This window comes from Passer domesticus, chromosome 2, assembly GCF_036417665.1.
Source record: "Passer domesticus isolate bPasDom1 chromosome 2, bPasDom1.hap1, whole genome shotgun sequence".
NCBI lineage: Eukaryota > Metazoa > Chordata > Aves > Passeriformes > Passeridae > Passer > Passer domesticus.
Window position 1 is genome coordinate 86,894,164 of NC_087475.1, and position 21,603 is coordinate 86,915,766.

At 42.0% G+C, this 21,603-nt stretch overlaps 2 protein-coding genes and 1 long non-coding RNA gene across 4 annotated transcripts in view; 2 read left to right on the forward strand and 1 right to left on the reverse strand.

Moving 5' to 3' along the window:
- The first annotated feature begins 722 nt into the window (after nt 1-722).
- LOC135294478 (uncharacterized) lies at nt 723-12,654 on the forward strand. Of its 2 annotated transcripts, XR_010356576.1 has the most exons (4): nt 751-835; nt 7,890-7,915; nt 10,425-11,769; nt 12,396-12,654. It is a non-coding gene; the product is annotated as an uncharacterized LOC135294478 (long non-coding RNA). The 2 variants fall into 2 exon arrangements; XR_010356577.1 differs by lacking the exon at nt 7,890-7,915 and having other exon boundaries at nt 723-835.
- Nucleotides 1,222-13,563, reverse strand: AQP11 (aquaporin 11). Its single transcript, XM_064409795.1, has 4 exons — nt 13,173-13,563; nt 12,427-13,071; nt 8,212-8,328; nt 1,222-1,453 (listed from the first exon to the last, which is right to left on the reverse strand). Exons 1-4 carry the CDS (start codon nt 13,546-13,548, stop codon nt 1,401-1,403), a joined length of 1,191 nt encoding a protein of 396 aa, XP_064265865.1. The 5' UTR covers nt 13,549-13,563; the 3' UTR covers nt 1,222-1,400.
- PAK1 (p21 (RAC1) activated kinase 1) overlaps nt 12,999-21,603 on the forward strand; it is a 147,676-nt gene continuing 139,071 nt past the window's right edge. The window contains exons 1-2 of the mRNA XM_064409787.1: nt 12,999-13,128; nt 19,775-19,857. The gene's annotated coding sequence lies outside the window, so the exon portion shown is untranslated. The remainder of the gene's footprint in view (nt 13,129-19,774; nt 19,858-21,603) is intronic.

The window sequence follows — 21,603 nt, forward strand, 5'->3', positions numbered from 1 at the left end:
ACTCTTGTATGTAAAGCACGTTCATATAATTGATTTAATTTTGTAATACAATCTTACACGTACCTTGGAAAAATAAAACAAGAAAAGATTTTATCGCAACAAGGAAGAAATTACATGGAAATATTTATTTCCCAAACCCCTGCAAAAAAGATGGCTGACAATAGTAGCTGTTAAAGACTTCATCAGTTTACTGTGAAAAACCCCCCCATCTGATTTCCTTTCTCTTAAAATACAGTTTCTAAGGTGACTTGAATGATGAGGTGAGGGACATGATACTGAGATCTTTGTAGAATTTGTTAACCATCTCCTTTCAAACCAAGTAAACATAAAAAGAAAACTGAATTTACTCTTAAATTTGAGAAATATATTTTGGCATGTTTAAAAATTAAGCTGCAGCCAGAAGTAGAAACCTTGTTCTAGGAACAGAGCTTCAGAGGGTAGTACCCATCAGTGGTGTTTGTCTCAGCTGAGGCTATAAAGGGCATGCTTGTGTATGTAGCATTCCTGTAGTTTTTATCTCTGTTATTTATTCTCCTGCACTGCAGATTCGTTTGTTTTTTAAAGAAGTTGGTAAGAGCTACATAAAATCAAGGACAAATTGAGTACTGCATGATTCATCCCTATATACTGTGTCTATGTGAAGAGGGAGCAGTAATTGATGATAAAAAGTCGAGGTTTTTGCCTAAAATACCATTTGATGTGTGTGTCTACAGAATTTTATGGTATTTTATTGCTGCTTTTTTCCAACCAAGGTAAACATTCAACAGTCTCCAATGGGACAGGATGTGACAGAGCCTTCCTGGAAGGAAGTGAGGGGTTACTTACCTGCACTCAGGTATTAAAATCATCATTATTAAAAGAATGTTGGTCATACAGGCTGTAATTTTGGTGTAGGGTGCCTCTAGAACAGAGCTGTGGAGACTCTTCTAGGGAGTAGTGTAGCCTTTTCTCCTCTCAGAGGTAGGTATATGGCAAGTAGGAATATGATGATGTCAGTATAAAAAATCTTCAGCTCCCTTTTTGCAGGTGCCTTCAGTGGGAAGAAATCCAATAAAATCAAACCTTGAAAGGATGGGGTATTTCTCTAAAATTAGTTTTGCATGCTAATAAAGGTCAGCAAATGGCACTTATGGCTAAAGTGACAAATTTGTGTTTTAACAGTCCTTCATATTCATATGGCTTAACTGAAAATGGTGGCAGATATTCCCAAAATCCCAATACTCATTTACAAAATAATTATTTTAATACAAAGTGGTAAGTCAAATATTTCAAACGTGAAATCTGAAAATACAGCATAAAGATGGCACGGAAGTCTGTCAACAGTTCTCTGAAAGCTTTATGTCTGCAGAGGTTGGAAATATTTTTTAATGTAGTGCTCCCAAATTTCAGGATTTGATGTCTCAAGATTTCCGAGGAAAGATTTCATCCCATATAAAAACCACAAGTATTGTACCTGAAATGAGAGGTTACAGAAAGGACCTTTATTTAAATATGTTTGAGAAGGACACAGTACTGGTATGGAAAATAAACATTGCTTTCAAGTATTTGAGTCTCTAACACAATACAGCAGTACCTTTTGCAAAGGATGCTTCAACAGGCCATGCAAGTGCTCCCTGTGAGATAATAATCTTGTTTTTCATAGTTCATGCTTTGATCTGTGTAAGCCAAGCCAAAGGCAGAGAGTTTGTCTGAGTGAAGCCAACACCTTCCTGATCAGGGCTGCTTTCTTTGTGGCTGGATGTGTAAATGACTGAACCAGCAGCTTAACCTCCATCCCTCACCTGGGTTTGTTAGCTGTGCCTGTTTTCATGGTATGGGATAGTGGGTGTTTTTTTGAACATCATTCTGATTTAGGGTTTATTTTGAAGCTGAAAAAATGGTAATTAGAGATAGTGTATGATTCTCATAAAGAAACTTCTACCTCAAGTTGCTAGGGACCCACAGGGATCACTGCGTCCAAAGGCCATCCAGATACACTTTATTTCCCACAGTAAAAAAAACCAGATTATTCTTTCAGAAACAAAGAGGATCCTGTTTGATGGTGTTGCCCACACATAAGCTTGTATTTATGAAACTTCTCAGATCACAAAAAAAGCTTATTAAAAGGGATTCTGTTTAGGAATCAGTGCAGGACTTTGCCTATGCTGGATGGGTTAGTGAGACTTTCCCTGGCTGAGTCCCAAAAATCTCCATGCTGGAGACTGTAGCATTTCTCCAGGAAATGAATTTCAGGGTTGCTGCACCCTTCCTCCTGAATGTTTTCCTGGAGTCGAAGCTGAATTTCCCATGCCCCAGTTTGTGGCCTTGCTGTTACTTGTTACTAAAAAGAACAGTTAATCTCTGTTATCCTTGAACTACTCTTGAAATAATGCTTGATTGTGCTTAAAACACACTTCCATTTTAATTTTGCAGCCCATACAAGTCTGGTTCCCTCAGCCTGCCCCCTTAGATCATGTACTCTAGGCCCTTCATTGTCTCTGGTCCTCCACTGCCTGGATCCTGTTTTTTGACACTTTGCTCTCGAACTGGGGGACTCCAAACCACCCATGTTCCAGATGTCACCTCACAGGCATTGTGTAGAAGGAGGCAATAATCACAGAATCAATTTATTTGGAAAAGCCCTGTGAGACTACAGAGTCCAACCTGTGACCGAACACCACCATGGCAACAGACCATGGCACTGAGTGCCACATGCAGTCGTTCCTTGAACACCTCCAGGAGCAGTGACTTCACCACCTCCCCAGGCAGATCTTTCCAATATCTAATCACACTTTCAGTGAAGAAATTCTTCCTAATGTCCAACCTAAGCCTCCCCTGGCACAGCTTATGTCTCCTTATCCCATCACTGGTTGCCTGAGAGGAGACTGACACCTCCTCTACCCCAGCTGCAGCCTCCTTTCAGGTATGTGTGGAGAATCATAGAGTCCTCCCAGAGCCTCTTCTTTCTCCAGGCTAAACAACCCCAGCTCCCCCAGACACTCCTCACAGGACTCGTGCTCCAGCTCTTTTGCCCTTCTCAGGACCCACTCCAGCACCTCAACGTCCTTCTTGAACTGAGGGGCTCAGAACTGGACACAGGACTTGAGGTGTGGCCTCACCAGTGCTTGAGTACAGGGCGACAGTCATTTTGCTGGTCCTGGTGGCCACACTATTGTTGATGCAGGCCAGGTGCCATTGACCTTCTTGGCCACCTGAACACACACTGGCTCATATTCAGCTGCTGTCAACCAGCACCCCCAGTTCCCTTTCTGCTGGGCCACTTTCCAACCACTGTGACCAAAGCCTGTAGCCCTGCATGGGGTTGTTATGGCCAAAGCACAGGCCCCAGTACTTGGTCTTGTTGAATCTCATGTTGTTGGTCTCAGCCCACCTCTGCAGCCTGTGGAGAGCCCTCTGCAGAAGTGCTGATCCCAAACTACTGAATCAAATCAATGTGCTTTGTCTTGGAGAGACACCAAACTGTTGTGGACAAACATCAATTCAGGTCACTGTTAAACATACTGGGGCGTATGAGCTCCCAGTACTGACACCAGCATACTCTGCGTGGTATTGGCCACCAGCCCGTGTCAACCCATTGATTGTGCCAGTTTGAGGTCAGTGGTTTAGCCAATCTTTATTCCATCTAACAGTCTTTTTGCGTGACCCCACTTTGAACCAAGAACACTGTGGGAGGTGGTATTGAAAACCTTACTGAAGTGAAGGTACACTACATCCCTGCTCCTTTGTCATTCCCAACACACTCATCACAGAAGGCACCAAGTTAGTCAAGCATGGATTACCCTCATTAAGTCTGTGCTGATTGTTCCTGTGTTTGTGTGTTCTACATGGTTGGGAATGGATTCCAAGACTAGATACTCCACCATTTTCCTGCTGGCTGAAGTGACACCAACTAGTTTACAGTTCCCTGGCTTCCCTCTCCTCCTTCTTAAAAGCAGGCATAGTATTAGAACATTTTCCATTGGCAGGAACCTCCTCCAACTTCTCTAACTCCTCATAAATTAAATTCCAACATTAGCCAACTCTACCTTCATTTCTTGGTGAATCCCACTAGAGTCAATGGATTCACAGTCACATACGTTGTTCCTATTTATTGTTCCCTTTCCAAAACCTTACTGATTTACACAGAGGTTTGGGAGCAAATTTTGATTGGGAAGGCTGAGTGGTACCTCAGCCTGTTCCATGCCACGCATCACTAGGTTGTCTCACCCATCCACCAATGGACCTGCATTTTCTCTGGACTTTTTATTTGTGATTAGTATATTTGTAACTCTGCATGTCCCTCCTCTGAGTTCCAGTAGAGATCTAACCTTCCTGTCTTTGTTTCCAAGTTGAGGAAAGCTCTTATACTCCTTTGCTGTCTTTCCCAGTTTCAACCTCTTACATGTTCTCCTTTATTGTAGGGAATCTCTTTCTCTAGCCAACAGGGAAAGGCTTTTTATACAAATTCCCAGTCTAACACCATGTGACAGATTCCTTCTGCACATCTAAATCTATTACTGAGCTCTCATGAGCTTTTTCTAAAAATCACCTTTTCCCATTTATAGCAGTTTCCAAGGGAATTACTACTGACTTAGCAATTCCCTAAATAAGCAGAATTTTGTTTTGAATCCCAAAGTCTGGACAGCTCTGCTATTTACCTTCCCAGTCCTCCTCTGCACCCTGAACTCTTGGGAGGACTACAACCCAACTGGCCACATTCAGGACCCATTCTTCTCTGTAGGCAGGTCAAGTTCAGCATTACCACTCACTGGCTGTTTAGGATTTGAATTACACATAATTACTGTCAGTTTCTAGGACTTTCAGGGATTGCATCCACTCATTGCATAAGAGTTTTTGCTCTGTCAGATGATGTCTATGGAGCTGAAAACCCCTATGAGGACCAGGGCCTGGGAATAGGGGTAGTTTGTTTTCCAGTTGTTTGTTGAAAACCTCCTTTGCTTCCAAGTCCCTGAAATACTGAACACTTCACTGCACACGGACTTGGGATTCTTGTTTCTTTGCTTAAGTGTCCTGAACTTGCTGGCAGCCTCAGAATAGCCTCTCCTCTGAGCAGAAAGGTCAAAGTCTCACCTGTTGCCTTTTCCCTTGCTTACCTCCTCCATTTACATCTACTGCTAAGTGACTGTTCTGGCACTTATTTTCTCAGGAATAGTATTAGTTTTTCTGGTAAAACTGATCTAAAGAAGGGGGCCTTGATTCTGGTTTTATAGTGTTAGAAACGTAGCAGGAGGCTAGGCCAGGCTGGATGGCTTTGAGCATCTTGGTCCAGTGGAAGGTGTCCCTGCCCCTAGCAGGGGGTTGGAACGGGATGGTCTTTAATGTCCCTCACTCTACAATACAATTCCATTATATGCTAAGCTGGCACCTGTCCATGAAAGAGCATTTCATTTTATTGACCTCATGACTATCTTGTCACCAACTCTTCCATTCATAGCTGCCATCTCCCTGCTACTGAAAGAGCAGCATTAGCTCAGTCCCCCATCATTACTGATGGTATAATCATGCCTGGACAACTAACATGAATTCCTTTGGCAGTAAAACACAAACCATCTTTGTTCCACTGGTACTTACTGAGTCTATGTTCACAGTGCAGAACTTAGGCCTGTCTGTGCTAAGTCTAACACTTGCTGGCATCTGTGGTTATTGCAGGAATCCAGACTTTAATGCTGCTGGAGAATCACCTTCACCAGAACATCGGTGAAGCCATTTTGAAAAATGAGTAATTAACTACAGTTTTGAGGTTAAATTCCTGAAAGACCACAAACCACCAGTAGATTTTTTTTTATCCTAAAAGAAAACTTCCATTTCATCCTTGTCTTGTGAAAGTGATAATCAATCTTGCTCTTCTTCCAAGTGTCCTATCTAAGAACATTGTTTATGATGTGCTTACAGCCACATCAGGATTCAGTTGTATTCTAAACTCTCTCCATATCTTTGCCCTCATGGATTTTTGCCACAGCCATAAATGAGAATATATTGCACTCTCCACTGGCTATTTTAAGTTTCATGATATGTTCGTCCAAGGTATTACTGTGAGGTAGTTATTACAGAAAAACACCAAAAAAACTCTTCTGAAAGAATTTCCCAAAGTAAGAACAAAGTAATTTAACCAGCTGAGAGGCTGATGCTGGAAGAAGTAAGACATCAGATTAGCCTAACATTGTGACTCTGCCAGTTTCTAGGAAGTTTGAAACAGCATTTCTGCTGACAAATGGATTCTGAAAGTAATTTTTACAATTGAATTTAAAATATCCCTTCCCTCATCATCTACTTTCATGATTCTGTTTAGAGGTTCTTTCTACAAGAATTTATCATCATAACAGTTCATTTTCCTAGACATCTCATCATTTTGTCCAATCATGACAGAAAAAATTCTATTCCTATTATTTTCTTATTTTCAAAAAGTGTCAGAAAAAATTCACTTAATGTTAAAATTTGTAGATTTGCACTCCTGTATTCATCAAGTCAGTTTTCAAATACAATCTCCTCTATACTTGTACCTCAGACATTACATTTGTTTTGAACTCTTGAATTATAAGGTCTCTTAAATGTATCCATGAAACATCCTTATTCTGTAATGAGATATTTTGGCACCAATAGATTACTCAGTCCTTCAGGTGATCTACAGACCTGAGATCTGCCACTAAATGTTGGCTACAGTAGTGACACTGTGCAAGAGTGATGTGTTCTGAGTATTCACATCTTTACAACTGCTCAGTCTGGAGGAGTTCCTTTCCCTCATAAATCAAGAGACACCATTCAATGTGTTCTGTGTGCATATTCTAGATGTTAACTAATGACAAACCACTGTTTATGAATTTTCATAGAAAGGTAACATTGCTTCATAACCACATTCTAAGTTCCTCAAGCCATGGGTCCATTTCACTTAAAAACTGTTGATTTTCTTACATCAAAAATCACCTGGAGGTTAGCTGCTATTCTGCAGGACACATCTTGGCATGTACATAAAACATGGGGTTTTGTCTCCTGTTTCTTTAAATTACTTGCCAAAAGATTAAATCTCATATACTTACAACTTGGAAGATCTTTAAATGTTATGAGGTTGAAATCAGTTAATGAAAGCTAAAGCTGAATTGTGAGAAATATTATGTGGTCTGTCAGGACCCGAGCAAATCTGATCAGCTTTGCCCATGACATTTCATTAATTACTCAATGAACACTTATCAAGCTTACTCTATTCAGTCATCTTGTTTAGAGATCTAATTCAACAAGATTGTATTAAAGTGAATTTTAGTTAGCTTTAAACTTCTATCTTTTTTTTTTTGGCTGACTGAGAGTCAACGCAAGCAGAACATGCACAGACATGAACTCAAGAAAAGGAAGTTTTTGGTCATAACAGGATCCTTTTCCAGTGTTTCCTGTGTATATCTTACATGCTGTTCTGCCTTCATCACTGTTGTACCTTCTAATAGGATTAACAGTCATGAAAGAACCAGGATTAGCAGCCTGCTTCTTTATATACCCTAAGCAGAAGGCTCAAGATTTGTAGGGACCAACTGTAAACAAACAACAGCATGAAGTATCACATGGAACATGTTCATCTGCACACAGCTAGAAGTCAAAATCAATAGCTTCCAAATTAAAACCATAATTTAAGTTAGGAAAAACCTAGTTGGTAACACTTCTTATTTTTAAACTAAGAGCAGTCAGTGTCCAACATTGACTAGGGGAAAAACACAGAATGAGAACTGCAAAGTTCAGACACTATGGGGATAAAAAAAGTGGTAATTGAGAAAGCATATTTAAGGCACTTGTCCCAATACCTGTGGGTCGTATTTTTTTTTTAATTTATCATCCCTATGTTTTTGTAAACTGTCACAAAACAAGACAGACACTGTGTGGTAACCAGTATGTTTCTCTTTTTGAAGGTAATCAGGCTGATATTTACTTTCAGGTAAGGACCACATGATCTTTAAAGGTCCTTCCCAATCCAGGTAATTCTATAATTCACTAAACAGTGCTGCAGGCACTCTACATAGAGCATTAAAAAATGTTAAAAATACACAGCCTGCATTTGCAAAATGGAACCACGATTCTGAATGATTTCAACACATAGATTATAATTTACTATTTTCTGGATTTATTTAATGCAAAAGTCAAACACTCTCAAACAAAGAACACATATTCCTTGATTTATGAACCATGTATTAAATAACACTTTCTCAAACACATAAAGTATTAAGAACTTACCTAAGCATGGTGCTAGCCAATACACTAGAGAGTAACTCAAAAATTTGTCATAGAAACAATCTGCATGTAATGAAAACGCCAGTGCTGGGTTAAATATTGCTCCTGTAAGATTTCCACCTGCAATAAGATGTAAACAGCATGAAATTAAACCATGTTTTTAAATATTTACTTTAAATTCAAATGCACCATACTACAAGAAATCTACACCCCACAATAAAATGAATTACCAGAAACAGTTTGAACAGGTAAAACTCTACTGAAGCTCTTCACCTGATGACTCAGTAAACAGTTTAACTGTTTTCTCAAAGGCTTTAAAACATGGAAAGGGTAAGCTATAACTTCCTTTATCTCTTTCTGGCAAATATTCTTTAAAGAGATAGGTCTGGCTAATGCAGAATGTTTCTATTGATAAAACTAGAAGCTATTTCTGTATCATGATTTTAGAGGAGACAGAAATTACATAAGCCATTACATTATAGCCTCGTGTCACATGAAACACATATGCAAGATAAAAGAAAAAACTGTCAAGTAGTGTTCTTGCTAAGCTGACCTCTATACTTTCTTACAAGAATACTAATATTATTATACCAATGTACAGAATGTTAGGATTTTCACATGGTATATGAACTGTGGGAAAACTATATATGTTGTTCAAAGAAAATAGAAGCAAGTGGCACTTCACTGTCTTGTAGAATGAAGCCAAGCATCTTTCCTTGCCTCTGATTTCAGATGCAAATGAAGTTGGCCTAAACATTTTCAAATAACAAGATCCAAACACATTACACTGGGGACTAAACTGTAATTACACTGCAGGTGAACCTGGAGCTAAGTGTGTTTAATTCTGACATATGCTGCTCCTCTCATTGCAATTCTGCAGAGAAAGCATTACTCATAGCTAAATTACCTGTATTCCTGTACTGTTAGCTACTAACCACCCCATACCTGTTTTATCTATTAACCTATTAACATATTCTATAATTGCATCTGTATAAGTCCTTACGCTTTACTCTTGACTTCTCCCCAGATAAGCTTGTATGAGCTTTGAACTTAGCCTTTGTACAAATACCCTGCTGCTGTAATCCTCATTTGCTATGACTGTGCAATCATTTATCCAAAGCTTTAGTAAGGTCTTTGTCACTCTCTTCTTCTGTACCTCTCTTTCCATATTCTCCTTATTATTTCTTTCACTATTATTACAGTTAAAGAAAATTTTAATCTTTGTTTGCCTGCTCAGTTTACTGTGGTTCTGCACTTGTTCTCAAGAACAAGTCAGATTTACTGTGCAGTCTGTTTTTCTGCACACTGACATATTAGCAATGTCCACGGTTGCCAGGAAGCCCAGCTACAATAATTTACTTTGCTTTAATCTGTTTATGACTCCACTGCTTCTGTTGTTATATCTACAAACATACAGCTGAAAGCAGAATTTCACTCTCAGGATGCAGTTGATGAACATTAAGCATTGGACAGAGTTTTAACTGCTGTATTTCTTCAATATTCATTACTAATAACTACTGGAATATCAACCATAGGCCAAGGGCATCACTATAATCTTACTTAAAATTATTAATTTAGCACCTCAGTCTGTGTAACAGAAAAGACAAATTATTTTATGGCAGAATAAGTGTAATCTCTTTGATGGGGTGTGCATAAAAACTTTAAAAGGGGAAGTAATGCCACACAGTGCATGAGAAAGTATTTTTACCTTTTTGCCTTTATTAAAGGCCAAAATTGGGAAGAAACTCAGAATTAAAAATATGTATGTCATTTGTACCTTGACATGTTAGGTTCAGAAAATCTAACCAATTTCATATGATTCTGACCTAACTATAATGCCGCCTGTAAATGAAAAAGCCCTCAAAAGGTGTATTTTTTTAACCCCTGAATAAGTACTTTTCCAAAGGAGTTATATAGAAATATTCTTTACCAGCTTGTATGTGGTCTGGATCGTTAGCTAATCATTAGTAATCATTTGTAAGGGTAATATGTAAAGACATAATGTTCTCTTTTCAGTCTTTATTTAGCAGAAAAAAGAATGAAGCAGTATTGGAGCTTCTATGTACAGTATGTACTACTATAAAAATTTGGATTATGTAGGATTAAATGTAAAAAAAATACAAATGTTTTTAAATATGAAGAAGTATAAGAAAAACTAAAGTAACAGCTTGTGATTTTGAAAATACTATATAACCTGATGTCATTTGTTGGAATAGGGTGCATGGCAGACCTATAAACAGTAAACCAAGAGGTGCAGAAGATTTCCTGAGAATGATCCAGCCCAGCCAAATTATGCATCTGCCTGCTTTCAGAGCCTGCAGATGAGAACCCACCCTGCTGGAGGTCACTATTTGTGACACCTGATTTGTGAGTGACTCTCCGTACTGCGTGTGAGCAGCAGAGGTGGGACAGACGTGGCTAGGGCTATGCCATGACATCCACGGGATATATGGGATATGTGCAGCAGCAGGCATCGTCCATGGCCACTTTCCAGGCTCCTCATTACCGCCCCAGCCACAACAGGATCTGAGAACCTGTATATTTTTCCAGTAGACAAGCAGATTGTAGTTTAAAAGAAATGCAAAGAAAAATGACCAGGTGGCCCAGGGTGTTGTGCACACGATGCAGAAGAGGCCTGAGGTTTCCTAGAAGCTTGTGCAGATCGATTGCACCGGGCAGTCCCAACAAGCCCAGGTTTATGGCACAGAAGGCACTTGGAACACTCAGCCTTCACGTGGCACACTTAGCCTTCTCCTGCTAGGAAAAGATAGGAACCTGGCCAATGACACTAGGAGTGAATTCTTTGCATGAATTAGCTAAAAGAAACGCAGTGTGACATGTATTATTTTAAATGACTGTGTGCTAAGCAGGAGAAGAATGTTAGGAATCAGGAATCCAGATTTCCGTGCTTGTAGAAGAGGGAGGAGGATATTTGGCTACACTTCCACCAAGCAACTCAGAAACAGATTTAATGTCCTCAAATGCACTGACACCTTGCTTCTGCTTTTAGAAAGTAGTTCAAATTGCTAAGTTAATTTTCAAAATTCCCCAACGACTTTTATCTTTTAGGTATTAGCTAATCTCAGCTAAAGATACTGAGTTAAGATTTTTACATTACTACATCTAAAAATGTGACTGTACACTGTTCTAGATGCTATTATGTTAAATAGCATCAATACAGCTAAGCCTTTAGGACAAGGCATCAATGACATCCCAGATGTCTGCAGGTAAGAGAAGTGATCTCCCTCTCTCAAAGGGATTTGGTGATTCCCTAGATGACTTTTTCTGTGGCGGGGGCAGCAGCAACAGCAAGAGTTCTGTAATCATCTCTTTCACTTCTCCAAGCTGCACAATCTCCTTGCCAGTAGGAAAAGGACTCCCAGCAGGGCAGACCTCAAGTGACCTAACAACTCTTGTCACTTCCGTGGGGACAAGAGGGAACACCTGCAGTCAGAAGAAAGAAGTTCAGACTGACTCCCCTCACCTCTCCCTTCCCATTGATCCAGAGGGGATGCACAGGTGACAGCGTTTCAGCTCTGGGAAGCACGAGGTGACAATCAGGTACCAAAAGGCAGGGATATGGACACACATGGCATTACAGACAAGGGAGGCTCTAATAAATCAGGCACCTATTTTTTTCCCCTTTTTTGCATTTGGTCTCATGAGGTATTATTTCTGTATGCATTCCACAAATAACCATTCCCACTTCTGATTTAAGGAAGTGGTTAAATGAACTGCACTGATATGAATTATGCATTATTTAAATGCAGAGCTTCCATATTACCTACCAGTCTGTAGGCTGCTGTTGCACAATCAGCACTTTCTCCTGATGCAGCCAGCGGTGCTCTCCCAATGTCACTTTGTAATCAGAGCACATAGTATGAAATCTCTCACGCTGTATAAATAGTTGGATTATGAAACAATCCTCCACCGAGATATTTTAACAGTTAACCATATGTACTTGCAGACCTGACATCACTTTAACTGCATAACTCATTTCATTCTTAACCCCATACCTGCCTGGAACGCAACCAGGCAAACTTTATATAAACGCTAAATGAACTTTGCATACGTAGGACGATACAAAAAGAACTCATCAAGGAAAGTGTAATTTAAGAAAAAGCATTTTGCATCTTAATACTTCTAAGAAAACAGTAAGAATCCCTTCTGTTACAACTTTATTGCAGGAACAGAAGAAGAAAAAGTAAAAGGACTAACCTGCATACACGAGCATGGTGATGAGAAGAGCAATTAAATGGACTCTGTATTTGGGGTTAACGCTTTCGGCTTGCAGGACGGCCAGCTGGAAAACGACAGAAAAGAGCAGTTCTATGCAGAACGCCTGCATCTCTGTAGTCTGCATGGGGCTGCTGCAGCCCTGTGAGAGTGCACCAAGATGCGGCTCTGCCATCTCCAGACTCCAGATAAAGTGCATGAACACTCTGGCGAGCACTGCAGCCACGAACTGAGCGGCGATCTTGAGTCCCCCCATCGTGAGCGACGTCCCGCCGCCCCACATGGGCTGCAGGGTCCCGCAGGGATTGCATGTGCTGCCGGCGAGGCTCAGGCCGTGCAGGACGGTGAAGCCGTAGGTGAGGGTGAGGGCGGTGTGCGGCTTCGGCTCCACGTTGCCGAGCAGGCTGAGCTCGTTCGTGCAGGCGCAGATCTGGAAGGTGCTGAACATCTCCACAAGGAAAGCGAAGAGGAGCGGGCGGGAGCGCAGCCGGCGCCGGGCCAGCCTCCGGCACAGCCCCACGGTCACCACCACGCCGGACATCAGCAGCAGGGAGCTCCCGACCCCACGGACGGCCATGCCCGCAGCTGCACAGGCCCGAGGGCTCGCGGAAGGTCCAGCCCCACCACCTGCGGGGAGAAAGGAGGCAGGAGAGGGAGGGAAAATGCCCCCGCTTTCCCCTGGAGGTAGGAACCAGCTTCTGTCGGCACCTGCCAGGAGCCTGACTCACCCTCCGCTCGGCGGAGCAAAGGGCAGGGGTGAGGGCAGGGGGATCCCGCTCCCTGCAGGGCACGGGTTAGGACAGGGAAGCTCTCTCCCTGCGGTGGAAAAGCACGGCGAGGGCAGCGGCGGCAAGGGGGCTCTGCTGCCCCCTCAGCCCCTCCGCCGCGGGACGGACCGGGCTCCCCTCTCCCCTCAGCCTGCCAGAGGACCGGGAGCGGAGGGAGGGCCTCGGCTCCCGGCCGCAGGGGAACGGGAGGGGAGCCGATTTTCCCGGCGAAACGCTGCGGTGTGTCCGTGGCTGCGGAGCGGTCCCAGCCCCAGCGCCGAGCCGGGCACGGGCTCGGCCGCGCCGCCCCCTCCGGCGGGCGCTGCGCAGCGCGCATGCGGGCGGGGCGCGCGGGGCGCTGAGGGAGCGGCCGGGGCGGGCAGGGGCAGCTCGGCGGGGCCGGGGCCGGGGCCGGGCACGGCAGCGGGCACCGGGCACGGCTGTCCCCGGGGATCGCAGCCCCCGCCCCGCGGTTTGCAGCGAGCTCGAGAGAGAGACTTTGGTTATTTGTTTAGAGTTGCGCAAGCCTGCGTGCTCGGTGTTGTTCAGCAAAAGGAGCACGCCAACTATCAGAACTTTTTTTGCTATTTGTACATTGTATCACACACAGGAATTGCAGAATCACAGAAACAGTTAGGTTAGAAAAGACCTCTAACGTGACATGAAGTCCAGCCTGTGACCGAGCACCACCATGGCAATAGTGAAATCAGACCTCACTGAGTGCCACATCCAGTCTTTGCTTGAACATGTCCAGGAGCAGTGACTCCACCACCTCCCTGGGCAGCCCATTCTAATGTCTGATTACCCCTTCCGGGAAGAAATTCTTCCTAATGTGCAGCCTAAACTTCCCTTGACGCAGCTAAAGCCTGTGCCCTCTCATCCTCTCACTTGTTACCACAGGAGCAGACCGACCCCCGCCTGTTTTCTTTCAGGGAGCTGTAGAGAGACAAGGTGCCCCCTGAATCTCCTCTTCTCCAGACTGAGCACCTCCAGTGCCCTCAGCCACTCCTCAGATTTGTTCACCGGCTACAAGCTGCATAGTTCTCTTATTGATTAGTGCTCTATCTGCTATTGGTTAATGATTCTCTCACTTCTCATGCTAGTTAGTCTGCATGCTCAGTGTTTATCTTTTTTGAGTGTTTTTCTTGGGTCAGGGGTGTGTGAGCTGGTGGTCGGGATCTCACCCTGCCAGAATTACCTTTTACCCAGTTGGAGCTGATTCAGCACAGTTGCTGAGTTGTCTTTATTAGTTTCTTCCTTATCTTGTGAGTTCTGCTAAATGTCCTTGTGGCCCGTAAATTCTGTGCTGTGCCCACTATCAGCAGTACATCCTTCTTCCCAAGCTCTCCCTAGGTCTGAGGTCATGGAAACATGTTAAGCTCTAAACCTTTACAAGGCAATTCTACTGACAGTTAGTTTGTGTTTCTAACACCCGGACATCACTTAGAGCTTGTTGGCTGCTCTGTTTCATGGATAAAACCTCCTTTATTGTTGATCAGGCTTGAAATATACAAAGATCAAACCTTGAAGAACATCCTTTCTTAAGAAAAATTTTACATTTACCACATTTTGTAATGAGAGGGGTTTCTTTCCTGTATTTTTGGGAACCTGGTGGTGGAAAAAGCAGGTGCACAGATTGATTCAGCCTCTTCCTCCCACTTGCTTGCTGGGAGAAGGGTGTTTGACAGAGTGCCCGGAGGAAGCAGGTGCTGATTCTCGGGCTTCTCTGGTGGAAGCAGTGCTAAAAATAGGCATCAGCCTCATTCTGCTGAATGTGGTAATGTTGGCATTCATAGCAGGGCCCAAATGGCATCAGGACCATCCTGGAAAAATAGGCATGGGCTCCTTTAGGATAATTCTTTGGGCCTGTAACTGAGAAGGATGAGTCCAGCGTGAGGTAACTGGGAAATGCGTCCTGTCCTGTTAGGCTGGGGCTGAGTTTTCCTTCAGTCTCTCCCTGCAGTGCTATTTTATAGTATTTGGAATGGGTTGTAGCTCTTGCCAGAGTGTTTTTCTGGTGGGAAAAGAGAAAAAAATGCCCAAACTCTGAGCACATGAATAGTTGTGCCATGTATCATTGGTTATACTGATTTAGTTTTCACCCTAATAAAACAAAAATAAATTTATTTCGTGGTGCTTCTTCCTACTTTTTCTCCTCTCTTTTACAGACTGGTGATGTGTTTTTAGGAGTGTCCAAATACTGGTTTTATGAACTCTAAAACTGAAGCGCTGCAAGCAGCAGTAGCCACTGTGCTGCTATTCAGTGCACCTGCAAGGAGGGGCAAATGCTGGACGTTTTTCCAGAATTCCAGTGTCCAGTAGTTTCGCCACAAGGTGGCATCAATGACAGTGAATCAGACCTCACAGGAATGACTTTAGCCCGATCAAGGGCTAGGGTCTGCAAGGAGGCAATACACAAATCTATTACTTCCAAGCAACAACAGCCAGCTTTCAGTTGAAGGTCAACCTACCAAAAAGATCAAAGTTGAAACATACATAATTGTTTCTCTAAAAGGGAGTGACATGACAAGCTCTTCCGCATTTCCAGAAATGTAGGACCATTGAGACATCTGGGCTTAAGAAGTCTGGTGATTAAAGAGTATTTGGAAGATGCATTTGGCCTTGAGAAATACGGTTGTTTTTAACAGGAGAGGAGAAACACAGCAGTTGAACAGTGATGATATAGAGAGGGGAAAGGAGAAAATGACAGAGCAGTTAGTATTTGGCTTTTACTGTTTGTACAGGATTAGATGTCAAAAAAACCTGAGTGAAGCAAGGCAGGAGACATGACTGTGTTAAGTCATTACATAAATCTCAAAACACCTCCATGAAAACTATGCATGAAACAATTGTTTTTCCCAGCAATGATGTTTTGTAGATGTGATGTGGAAGAAAAAAACCCTGGTCTCTTTCAGAGCCCTGGACAGTTATTTGCGCACACGGCCAGTCATGAATTTGTCATTTTTAAACAGACAAATAAGATGTCTGATTTAACAGCACGGTCTCGAGGTGGATTAGTGGAGTGTGGATTGGAATTTATTGTATCTTTTAGTTATCTGTACAGCCAGCTGTGAATATTTTACTTCCTGGTGTACATATAACTATATTTTTTGACCACCAGAGGGTAGTACCATTCCAAAGAATTTCTTTTGGTGTGCTCCTGTAGGAGCTTTATTTTGTATTTTGCCACAAGGAGATGAGAATAGTAGATCTCCTATGTATAAGTTCAAGCCCTTAATTTTGTCATTTGTAAAAATGAGTGTTCAAGCCTGAAATGTCTCTTAAAATTCACTTTACAACATAGAGTTTTTTGGTACTGAATTAGTTAGGCTCATCAGTTTCTTCTTCTTGGTGGCATTGGTGGCTCTGTCTCATTCCAGGTTGTCTTTGTGTAGGCTCTTTCCTCCCTGAACAGAATTCCCTCACAGTCCTGCCTGCTCTATACCAGGACATATATAATTTCCCTTTTGTCTGATTTGTCCCATTTTCTTTTCTCCTCATTTCAGAATCCCTCCACATCCTTTTCTTCCATGTTCCCTTCCATGCAAATCAGTCTTTGTATTTTCCTTACTATTTGTTTGTATTCCTACTTTCCTTCTTTGCCCAAGCCCTTGTATTTCCTGCTTTTTCTGTATGCAGTTAACTGCTCTTAGCTGTGTGTATGGTTTCAGCCCCTTTCCTTCCTAAAATTCCCTCATCTACTTCCTTTTTCTATGGCAGGCTGAGTCATTTGGAAGGTATCAACATGTCAAGAATTCTTGGATGGGTTTTGCAGGGGTAAAATTGGGCATTATCATGCTGGAAAATGCTTCCATCCACATTAATGTTAATGAATAATTGCAGAGGAGCTGAATCTGTAGTTCAGGTAAGAATATAGCAGGGAATCTGTGTGCCCTGTTTTCTCTGTTGTGGTTCAGCTGGTTTCCCCCAAAATTAGTCTGACATTTAAAGGTGCATTGGAAATACAGAAAGTAAAAGTAGCCTTAGTGCCTCCAAACAGAAAATCCTTGTTGAGCAGGCCCTGGCAAACTCAGGCACAGCTTCAACACAGCATTTCTTAGCAAGCAGCTGTGGAGGTTTGGGACATTTCCCCTTTCTGGCTACATTTCACAGCAGTTGGATGCCAGAGGCAGGATTTGCACCAGAGTGCAGCTCTGGTGTGCAGAGAGGGATCCAGGTGCATGGGCAGTAGAGAAGAGCCAGGGATCACAGCAGCTCAGTGCAGAGGATTCTGAGCTCTTAGACTGATTCTGAGCTCTCAGACTGAGGATTCTGAGAGCCTTTGATTTCAGGGCAAGAAATGCCACTGCCTGTGAGGGCTCTTGCCACGAGGATTTGGTGAGGGCATTGGCACAGATGAAAGTGTGGAAATTGTAGAGACTCTTTAAAGCTCCAGCAAATTAAACAGCGTCAGGAATGCTCCTGAGCACGGAACTCAGCTGTTTCTACTGATTCTCATAATCCTTACATGGTTTTAGCCTGGGCCAATGAGCAGTATCCAAAAATATTCCAGGGTGTGGGTTAGGGGATACATTACAAATAGGCAGACTGTTCTTTCACTGACTTTCTGAGGCTTTCATAGACTAGACATTGGATGCCCTGTGCCAGCTGGCCTCAGGCAGAGACTGGTCCCAGACTTGTTTAATTTACTAATGTGAGTATAATCACAGTGACCAGGGCTGGCCACTGGACTGAAAGTCTGTTTTTGCAAACCCTGTTTGGTTTAGACTCCAGAAACTGAAGGGACCTTGCTTCCATCTGTTCCCCTACTCTGCCTCCAAAGGTTACTGTCTTGTACAAAAGGACCAGAAGGTTTATTTGCTCTTCAGTCATGACTGGCCACCTTGCACCTCTAGCACTGTGTTAGTAGACCACTGGTTTTTGTTTTCTGATTGTGCTGTTGGCTTTGATAGGAAGGACATTTTTTTTCCCCTGTAAGTGTAACAAGCAGTGCTATTTTATGAGGTGAATCATGGACAAAGGAAATCTCTAAAATATCTGATGTTCCTAATCTCTGAGGTAACAAGACATATACAAATTAATGTAGATAAAATCACTGCTTGGGAATGTCCTGACTCATATGCAGGACCTTGAACTTGGCTCTGTTGAACTTCGTGAGATTTGCAAGGGCCCACTAAATCCACTCTAATCAAAAAGGATAAAAGTTAAAAAAGCTAAAGGCAGAGAAGAAGCTTCACATTTTTTAGAAGCTCTTGTTTTCCATGGCCATTTCTCTTTTTTTTTTTGTTTGTTTGTTTTTCCAACCCCTCTTCTGGATTATGTAATACAAAATAATCCTTAGTTTTGCCTTTTCTGAAGTATTGCTGTTAGCTGCCGTAGCCCATTCATGATAGTGAAGTGACACTTGCTGATAAAAATTGCAGAGAGTGAAGTCCTTCATTTTCTTTTCCCATCGTGTTGCTTTTCATCTGTTTGAAGCTTGTTCCAGAATCAAACTGCTTGCCTTAAAAAAAGGTCCTGTGTTGAACAGGGAGTCCATGAAGTGAATGCTTGTTGTCTCAATATGTCTGTTACACCCAACTTTCAAAAAACTTTTTATGTTGCTTATGAACATACTTTACTTGATTATATGAGGTAACATAGAACCATATTTTAAGAACTGTAAATGCTGAAAAAACAGTAGAAGGCCCTGAGCTGAAATGACTAATTTTCAAGTATGTTTAGGACTACAATCTCCAAAAGAACCAACTGAAATCTGCTTCTATTTAATATGCATAGTGCCATAGATCAACAAAATTATCATTGATTTATTTTTTTTTTTTACTTGTGTTTGTTTCTAGGAAAAGGAAATGTGTAAGTGCAAAACACAATGTTCTGCTGAACTTGTAAAGAAAGATTGATTTCTGAATTGCACTTGCTCTCACTAATAGTTATCTTTCTCTCTGTGAAGTACATGAAAACTAACAAATAAATTACCACTGTCATTTAGAGTGCCTCCAATGAATATTTTTGTACCCATACAGTTTCTAGGGACTGTATTGTGTCACATCACACTGAAATATATTTAGGATGTCTTTGTGTTTTGCAAGGCTGGGTTAGAGGCTTGAAATCCAGCAGTCTTTTTAGCTCACTGTCTTTACCCTCTTTGGAAACTTTTCAACCTGGTTCACACTCAGTTTTATCTTTCTCCTTCATGTATCTGGGTTGTGAGTGGCATTCACTGTACTGTGTGAGCAGGAGGGCTTATGCTAGTAGTGCTTCCTTTTACACTTGTTACCAAAGCACCTTGGATTCGAGTTTTATTGTAGGTAAACTGTGCATTCAAGTGTAAATAATCTCTCTGTATGATGTTGGTGCACACCTGCCAAGTGTCCTTCTTTACCACTAATCAGACATCACATTCCCTCGACATGTATGAAAGCATTTATCAAAAAAGGTGTTAGCAAGCGTGCCAGAAATTTCTTTGTGGGAAAGAAGTGAGCTCTTTTGTTCTCCCTCTCTCAATTGTCACTGATAATGACTCATGTGTTGCTTACAGCCTTGAAAGTACAATAGCAGTAGTTCAGAAAGCAAAACGGAGCTCTGCTTTTCTTTATGAACAGGTGAGGAAAGATTTTGAGAGAAGGAGGCAGCCCATCTTAGAAGGATTTGAACCAGACAGCTGCAGCAGCAAGCTTGACCAAAGGTGAGTGGAGAACCAGATATAAAGGGAACAATCACAACTTGTAGTTGGCTCTGATGTTGTCTGCCTCTGGTGCCAAAGGAAAGATTGTTGAACTGTGGAAAAGGAGCATGACTGATTTATGCCTGTTTTTATGCTTGTGCCTTCACCTTGAGCTGTACCATGCCCATGTCTATTGTGGTTTCCTTCAGAGAGAGCATTTTATAAGCTTGTCTTGTCAACAGCTGGAATTGCTGTTGATAGGATGCGTTTGTTCATTGTCTGTTCCTGATGCCATGAAGCTGAAGCAAAGGAGAACTTCAGTGTCAGACAGGAAGATAATTTTGAGTGAGTGACTAGTGAAGTTGTTGCTTCTAGTACTAGGAGACATCTCGTGCCAGTTTATCATTACATTCACATAATTGCTTTGAAAGTTTAATAAGATTATAGCTTTATTAACACAACTGGGTTTCTTTCAATTCACTCAAGCAGATACAGTATTTTTTTCCATGGAGGATTATTTTGTTTGCTTATATTTTGTATTTCAATCCATGTAATTTTTGCAGCGTAAGAAGAAGCGTTGAGTGGTATTCCTTCCATAAAGAAATCATAATTCGTTTGTGAGAGATGAGGTAATCTGGTAGCAAAGCATGCATGCTAGTCAAGAGATGTGCAGTCTAATCCTTATTGCATAACCATGTGTTGTGGACTTGTTTTGAATCCAGCTGACACTGTCTGCAGCCTTCTACTTGTCAACTGCCACTGTCATCACTTGGGTGTATGGCTCATCATTGCTGAGTGGCATGCAGTCACATCTCAGATGGGATCTCTATCCCTCATGTAATACAATTAATTAGAAATAACATGATATTGGAATATTACATGAGCATTAAAAAGTGTTTTTCACAGCACTATTACAACACAGTGAAACATTGCTCGTTTTACTGGGCAGTAAATCAACAGATTGTTAAATGCCTTGGCTGAGATGACAGGAGGGCTGTAGATTATGTGGAGCCTCTTGCCTCCCAGATTTTAACCTTGATCATAAAATCAAAGTATTGGCACCCTTGACACATACTCCCTCCAGCCACTTCAAACTATTAGTAAACCCAAGAACTGTGACACCTGAAAGTGTAACAGAGTTCCTGTGCATAGAGCACACAATCTTGCTCAGGGGACTGGCTATGATTTTGTTGGGTTTTCTTTATCTTCAACTGCTCCTGCTCAGGTGTTCTGAGCCTAAAAATTGAGCAATGGGTTTGCTATTTGCTGTGGACATGCTGGACCCAATCTGAATCAACTGGAGCTTTGAAAGTTTTTATGAGGGTGAGATGAGGGCACTGAGCATCAAGATACCCTTTTTCATCAGTAAGATGTTAGACATCATACTTCAAGACAGATAAGAAGAGGTAATTTGAAGGGTAACACTGAGACAGCAGACGTAAGAAACAAGTACTGTGTCAAGCCTGCTGCTTCTCAGTTATTTGACCTTTCTATGAGTTTTAACCTGTTGAAGGGTGCCACACTGAAGTCTGTCAAGCATGAACTTCCATGTCACCTAGGGTCAGATTCAGCCAGTGCATAACTACAGACAACTGCTAATTTTCTGTAATGCCACTGGTTTCCCAGAACTGAAGCTTTTGTTGTAAACACCCATTTTCTCCCACCTTCTTTGATTTCTAGCCTGCAGGATTTCAAAAAACAATTCAATATGTGACTGAAATGAGTTTCCAGAGTTCTTTCCCTTTTCAGAGGGAAAAATAGGCCTGA

Coding starts and splice junctions, on each gene's coding strand:
- AQP11 (XM_064409795.1), bottom strand. CDS start 13,548: ATGCGCGCTGCGCAGCGCCCGCCGGAGGGGGCGGCGCGGCCGAGCCCG. Junction 13,072..13,172: donor TTTGCTCCGCCGAGCGGAGG/GTGAGTCAGGCT, acceptor TTCTCCCCGCAG/GTGGTGGGGCTGGACCTTCC. Junction 1,454..8,211: donor TTGGCTAGCACCATGCTTAG/GTAAGTTCTTAA, acceptor CTCTCATTTCAG/GTACAATACTTGTGGTTTTT.